Raw genomic sequence first — 7067 nt, 5'->3', positions numbered from 1 at the left:
TTACCTAGGTATGTACTTAATACGGATTAGCCTAAAAATACTGCATTAAAATCCAGGCACTTTTTGCAATTCTGACTGTAGCGTGTAATTTGTGCTGTATTTTACAAACCCCGCATACTCCATACAGCGGTTAGCAGAGCTTCCAGCCAAGTCCGGAGGCGCAAGACCCTCCAGCTGGCCCAACATCCGCAGCAATTCAACGCGAGGCACTTGACAGATAGTTCAAAGGCAACGATGGAAATCACCAGTAGCCACAGCGTCCCGAAGTGACTCCTAAAAATATAGCAGAGGCCTTCGCTAATTTAGATCCGAAAGCCCGTCGCAAAGTGTAAGCACTACTACGCATCCGCATTCAATACAGTTGAGACCACTCGGCTAACAAAAGCATGGGCTTCACACACTTCTAGATCTATCGGAGAAGCATGAATGGAGAAAGGTTGAGGAACGCTATGACGAATTTCGATTTTAAATGGAGTCATCGGTTCCCTGCCCATTGATCTCCTGGTTCACCTCACGAGGTACTTAGAACGTCGGGACATTGTTCGACGCCAAAGAGTAGGCATTTGCAGTGGTAGTCCATATACGTGGATTCAAGATTTCCATTTGATCCGACAACTGGCTTCCGAGGTGTTGAAACGGTGGCGGTCATTACTCTCGTCAGATGCAGTCATAGGATCAGCCTTGTGTCGAACCCTCGCGACCCTTGACGTGAATACCCCGGACGTGTCGGCAGCCGATACGGCTACGTACTTGCGGTGGGGACAGGGTCTCATGTCTGCTCGTCAGATTAACAAAATGATTCTGCCGTTGTTGCAATGCGAAAATGTTCATGATATTCAATACCATTCTCGACGCATGGGTTGGAAGCAGTTCGATACTTCTAGCAGCGTTTGGACGTTAGACCTGGGATTTGGACGCCCCATGGAAGAGTGGTTCAGTGAAAGAGGAGATCAAGTCACAACTTTTAGATTATCTAAATACTGTTTAGTACTACTGTCGAGAGATCGGTAGGGACTCAACGATCTTTCCTCTTGACTGTTTGGCTTGATCTGAGTACTAGCTCAGGTATGTAACAGTGTGGGATTTTGCGAGTTCAGCGAAACGCACATGGGGATCACCTTTCAGCAACACTCCTGAGATCTTCGTCGAGGATTACACTGTGGTCATGTTCGACACGCAGAGTCCTAGACCGTCGCCAGTCATCGTCTGGGATACTTCTTAAAACATTGTACGCGCGGTGGGAGAGTTCTACAATTTGTGGCTGGCCCACTTTGATGCGAATGTGAAGGTACTTGTTGTGTTTACCATCTGCAATAACACCCAGCCAGTCCAGCTGAAACAGACCAAGTGGACATTGACTGGGCAACAGCTTGACACGCGACTGGTGCAACCATTGCCGCCAGATTATTCCCTGCATCACTGGAGGGAGCACTCGCAGCTGTACAGCCGCGACACAATGTCCAAAATCTTCACTTGGGACAATGACCAGGGTAGTAATCTGGCCATATTGCATGTTACCTATGATCGCGCTATGGACAGGCTGAGGACCCGATGGGTCCGGATTCCAGAGAACCTGTGCCAAAACCCCTGGCATAAGGCGAAGGGCATCTTGGTCACCCATTCGATTGTTTACAGCTTGATCGAAGAACGCAAGCTCTTCGTCTACAACACTGAGAACGAAGCGTTGACAGATGTTCCATATCAAAGAGATGTGCGAGAAGTCACTGACGCTCATTGGTACCTTAGACTCTTCGGTGACCGCGAACTCTTTGGTGTCGTCGGTTATTTCGGGACTCAGATTTGGCTCTTTCATCCAGATTTCGATATCGCTAGCGATGTCTTGGGTGCGATGGATTTTGTTGCGATGTTGAATGCTCCGACTGTTAAGATGAATTAGGGCATCTCTATGTATGAATCATAATCTGACTTTCGGGAAGGAGCCGCAGCTTTCCAAGCATCAGGGTGAAATGGTACAAACACATTGGCCACTATAGAAGTAGTCATTCAACATTCGACTTGCTTGCTTCCCTGGCCTGCCAATGCGTATATAACAGATTAAATACACAGGTCGGTATCGTATGTCGGCCTAATCGTCGACTCTCGCGCGATTCTTTGACGTGCTTGGACGGAGGTTTCCCTTTAGCGATTTCGTGATTACTGCCTCGAGCAGATTGATAGAGAGGTAGATATGAGAAGCTTTATCAGGCACAAACCTCGAGATGGCCCTAATAATTTTCCTTCTGATTTCAGGCTTGCGTTCCGCTGTGCGTACACTACGTGTATTCCGATGCAATGACGGTGAACAAACGCGTAATCTTTTTGTACTCTGTAATATGGGTCTGTAACCCCGCATACTCCGTACAACGCGTTACAGCTGTCTCCAACATCCCGGCTGTTCGTGAGTTCCACGCAAGTTTCAATGCTTGTCCATCAATGGCAACGATGGAAACCACCATTGGCCATGGAGCTCCAAAGGTGACTCCTGAAAATATCGCAGAAGTCTTTGCTCGTCTAAGCACGCAAACACGTCGCGAGGTGTATGCCAAATCCCCAGATGCTCTTGTTATGGAACCGGAAAACGCTCGGCCTAACATTAGCACAGACTTCATGCACTTCTAGATCGATTGCAGAAGCACGAATGGAGAAAGGTCAAGGAGCGCTTCAATCTGGTTCGATTTCGGCACGATATCATCGGTTCCTTACCCATCGATCTAATTGTTCACGTCACTGGGTACTTGGAACCAAGCGATATTGTTCGAAGCCAGAGGGTATGTATTAACAGTGCCTATTCGATGAAGCCTAGGATCAAGGTCGGTTAACAGTCTGACTACTGGCATCCTAGGTGTCAAAACGATGGCGCTCAGTACTCTCGTCTGATCCGGTCATAGCTTCTGCTTTGCGTCAAACACTCGCGTTACTCGACATGAAGACCACGGACGCATTAGCACCGGACGCAGCAACCTATCTCCGATGGAGACAGGGCCTGCAATATGCCCGCCCGGTCAAGAAGATCTTTCTTCCGTGGTTACAGCGCCGAAATGTTGCTGAGATTCAGTACCATTCTCGACGGGTGGCTTGGTTGACGAGGTTAGCAAACAGCGTTTGGACGGTAGATCTCGATTCCGGAAGCGCAATAAAAGAATGGTTCGGTGAAACGCGAGATCAGATTTCGGCTTTCAAGCTGTCCAAACACTGTCTAGTTCTAGCTACGATGGACAGGTAGGAGCTCTATGATCGTTTCCCATGAAAGTTGGCTTGATCTAAGTGCTAGTTCAGTTATGTGACGGTGTGGAATTTTGCCAAATCAGAAAAACGCACACTGAGAGTGCCTTTTAACGGGATTCCCAGGATCTTCGTTGAGGATTACACAGTGGTTCTCATCTCCAGGGATGATTACCAACCGAACTCAGTCGTCGTCTGGGATACTTTTCAGGACGATGTACGAGTGGTTGGAAGCTTCCGTAAATTATGGTTGTTCTATTTGGATATGAATGAGAAGTTGCTTGTTGCCTTCACCAGAGGCGATGATGATAAACCATTAACGCTGGAACAGACCAAATGGGCGCTGAACGGGCAGAAACTTGACACGAAGCTGGTGCAACTATCACCACCAGGCCGTCGCTTTCTTTGGAATGATGCCAAGAATATGAGCGAATGCGCGCAGTTGTACTGCCGCAAGAAAGTAACCAAGTTCCTCGCTTGGGACAGCAACCATGACATGTTACATGTCACCTACAATCCTGCCATGGACAAATTGAGTGCCCGGTTGGTCCAAACCCCCAAAGAACTATGGCAGAACTCGCACTGGGACAGGACTTGTGTCCTTCTCACACACTCGATCGTCTACGGCTTGCTTGAAGCGCGCAAGCTCTATATCTACAACGCGCTGGACGGAAATACGACGATCATTCCATATCAAAGGGACATGAGAGAAATTAGCGGCAACGATATGCACGTTCAGACCTTCGGTGACCGTGAAGTTTTTGGAGTGGTCAGTCACGACGGAACTCAGCTTTGGTTCTTCAATCCGAACTTTGTCATCAACAGCTCTGATTTCGCCGGAATGGATTTTGTTGGTATGTGAAGGTGCGTATTCGATCATTTACGATCTCCCCGAAACGAATTGTTCCATCATGTATGAACCCTCTAAGTTCCCGAGTAACGAGGGAGTTAGAGCGGCCGAGGCGTTCGTGAAGAAGAAACCACCGAACACCTGTCATGGAACAGTATGGTAGTTTCGCCATGGAACTTCCAACTGATTCACACCCGTCTATTGCGTACCTGAAAACTAAGGTATAAGCACCTAAGGTAGCAGGTACAGTTTGGAAACCCCACCTGGGAATGGTTTGTTACAGAGTATGGAGCTCTTCTGTATCAAACATACGTTCGTAATATTACCACCTACAGGACTCCTTAGGTGGACCCGTTGGCCGTTCCTAGTCGTCATCTGTCCCGACTGACGACTTCATTTATACGAACCTCAAGGGAAGGAATTAGTTTTGGATTCTCAATGGAAACCGGGGTTGGCACTGCTCTGAATAGCATCAGGAAAACAACTCCGAATTCCTGCTAAGAGTACTCCGTACGAGATCGAGATTTCCTTGTTTGGCCCAACAGATTGGTAATCGAACAGACGGTTTATCTGTCCAAGGATCATCCATCCGGTTATCCAAACTCTGCCCTGCAGGGTCATCTTCTTCTGCATCGGATGTATTGGCTGGGACGGTCATGGATCTCCCCATCGGCCGCACCGCTTCGGAAATCACGGCTCGGAACATTGTGGATGTCTTCGATGCTTTAGCTTCTCGCTCTCGGCACAATGCGTATGCCTTGAAGTGCTTCGATCTGGCACCGAAAGCGTGACACTGATCGCGGTGCAGACTTCATGCGATCCTAGATCGATTGGAAATCCACGAGTGGAGACACGTCATGGCTCGCTTAGAGCAGGTTCGACTTGAACATTCGTATGATATCGTCAGTTCTCTGCCTATCGAGCTTCTGATGCAAGTCGTGGACTATCTGGATCTGACAGACATTGTCCGGAGCCAAAGGGTGCGTGTTTCGTCTGACAGTGTCCAAACGCGTTATCATAACCAGCGCCTCTTAGGTGTCTAAGAGATGGCGCACGATTTTCTCGTGTGATGCAGTTACCAAGCATTTTCTGCGTCCAACGTTAGAGTTCCTGGGCATAGAGGCTGCGGACTTATCGCCAGCCGATGCGATAACTTATTTTCGGTGGCGGCATAGCTTGCAGTGTGTTCGGCCACTCAAGAAGCTTTTTCTCCCCTGGACGGCGTTGATTAGGATACCCTCTGATGTTTCTTACCATTCGCGACGGCTTTACCATTTCATGCCGGAGCGAAACATCAAACTTGAGATGGTAGATCTTGAGACTGGGGAGAAATCGAGTTGGACCAATGAAGCAAACCTCGAATCCTTTCAATTCAGACTATCAGATCACTATCTTGTCGTAATTACGCCTGGTTTGTAAGAAGCTCGACGTTTTGTTTGATCGCCATCATCTGACGCAGATTAGCGTTTGCAGAGTTTTGACGGTACTGGATCTCAGAACATCCCAGAAACTCGTTAAACAGTTCCCTCCTTTTCTCGCCGAGGTTTCGATCGAGAAGGACAAAGTGATTATAGTTGACTTATTTTCCAAGAAGCCTCGTCATGTCTACATTTGGGATCTGAGCTCGAATGTTCTGCGAGAGATTGGCTGCTTCGGTTTCATTCTTTTGTGCCATGTGGATGTGGATGACAACACTCTCGTGGCCTTCGAAATCAATTGGGACGAACATCCACCAGAATTGCAGCAGACTAGGTGGACATTGACAGGGCAGCTGCTCGACAAGAAGCACTTTGACATGCCACTGGGAGGTGATCGCTTTGATAAGGCTCGTTTCGAGCTACCATCTGTGCATAGCCATCGCGCCTGCAGCCACAAGACAGTAAGCTTGCTGACGTCCTCTACTGATGACCATGTCACCATGCACCTCGTATATGATTACCTCGTCGATAAGCTGAGCGTCAGATGGATCGAGTGTGCAGAGCCAGTCAATCAAGAGACCGCGAATATTGATTGGGCGCCTCTCACCCCCTACATTTTCTATCGCTTGCACCATTCAGACGGACGGCTCTCAATCTATGATGCCTTCACTGGCAAAACGACCTTGCACGCACTGGATGAGTTGGGTATTCGAGAGGTCCATGCTGACGGCAGGTGTGGGTGCGAACCAGTACCGCCCTGGGCGTCCAGAAGAACGCGTAATGGCTGGTCAGGTAGCTGGGTGCCCTTTGGTGACCGCGAGGTGTTTGGTCTAGCTGGGCAGTGCGGTGTTCTACTCTGTTTTTTTAATCCCAACTTTGCCCCAGATCTCCCAGGCGCGGTGCCTTGTTCGTGAATAGGGTTAATTGAATGAATCAACGAAACCGAACACTTGTCCTTTTAGCGGATTACTGCATGGAGGGCTTGACCATTCTCCAACCGTCTGTAGTGACATCAATCCGACTGCAAATGCCCAGCACACACTCTGTGGAGCAGTTCAATTGATCACGGCATCTTGATAATACCACCGCCATGATTCAATAGTATCGCTATGGAGACTGGAGTAGTCTTATCCTCAGACTGTACTTATATGTGGCGGTCTCATCATTGACTTTTCCCATCTTCGAGGCAACATACAAAGCAACACATGGATTTCTGGGGCGAATTGGTCGCCTAGAACCCACTAGAGAGATTCATTCCGATTTGGCTGCCACCAGTAGGCAACATACTAGGTACAGGTAGATACTTGTGCCATTTCGTAGGGACATACACTATTCGTCACAGTTTTGATCAGGAGAAATGCAATTTTTTAATTCCTTGGGTACTGATACGTTGATTACGGAGTATCAGTTCCATACTAGCGTACCTGCATGGACGTTCAAGCCCAGCTGCATCGAGGACGACTGAATGCGTCATAATATGAAATTACCGTACAAATCAATAACATTACGAAGTGATTCTGTATCTTACGCTAGCATAGCTAAAATAACTACCAAAGTAGGTAGTTCGAAATCCAACT

At 48.2% G+C, this 7067-nt stretch overlaps 3 protein-coding genes across 3 annotated transcripts; 2 read left to right on the top strand and 1 right to left on the bottom strand.

The window, feature by feature from the left end:
- Positions 1 to 1114: 1114 nt before the first annotated feature.
- Positions 1115 to 1813, bottom strand: VTN49DRAFT_6608 (uncharacterized protein; the record flags this gene model as incomplete). The annotated part of the gene is made up of 1 exon (XM_069414785.1): positions 1115 to 1813. The coding sequence occupies one exon, from the start codon at positions 1811 to 1813 to the stop codon at positions 1115 to 1117; it is 699 nt and encodes a 232-aa protein (XP_069265996.1).
- Positions 1814 to 2442: 629 nt separating this feature from the next.
- On the top strand, positions 2443 to 4084 carry VTN49DRAFT_6607 (uncharacterized protein; the record flags this gene model as incomplete). The annotated part of the gene is made up of 4 exons (XM_069414784.1): positions 2443 to 2537; positions 2603 to 2768; positions 2843 to 3219; positions 3277 to 4084. The coding sequence occupies 4 exons, from the start codon at positions 2443 to 2445 to the stop codon at positions 4082 to 4084; spliced, it is 1446 nt and encodes a 481-aa protein (XP_069265995.1).
- Positions 4085 to 4728: 644 nt separating this feature from the next.
- Positions 4729 to 6404, top strand: VTN49DRAFT_6606 (uncharacterized protein; the record flags this gene model as incomplete). Its single annotated transcript, XM_069414783.1, has 3 exons — positions 4729 to 4823; positions 4881 to 5052; positions 5664 to 6404. 3 exons carry the CDS (start codon positions 4729 to 4731, stop codon positions 6402 to 6404), a joined length of 1008 nt encoding a protein of 335 aa, XP_069265994.1.
- Positions 6405 to 7067: the final 663 nt, after the last annotated feature.

Source organism: Thermomyces lanuginosus (genome assembly GCF_041956635.1).
Source record: "Thermomyces lanuginosus strain ATCC 200065 unplaced genomic scaffold VTN49scaffold_40, whole genome shotgun sequence".
Classification (NCBI taxonomy): Eukaryota; Fungi; Ascomycota; class Eurotiomycetes; order Eurotiales; family Trichocomaceae; genus Thermomyces; species Thermomyces lanuginosus.
Note: the sequence above shows the minus strand (reverse complement) of the source record. Positions and strands in the feature narration are given on the sequence as shown.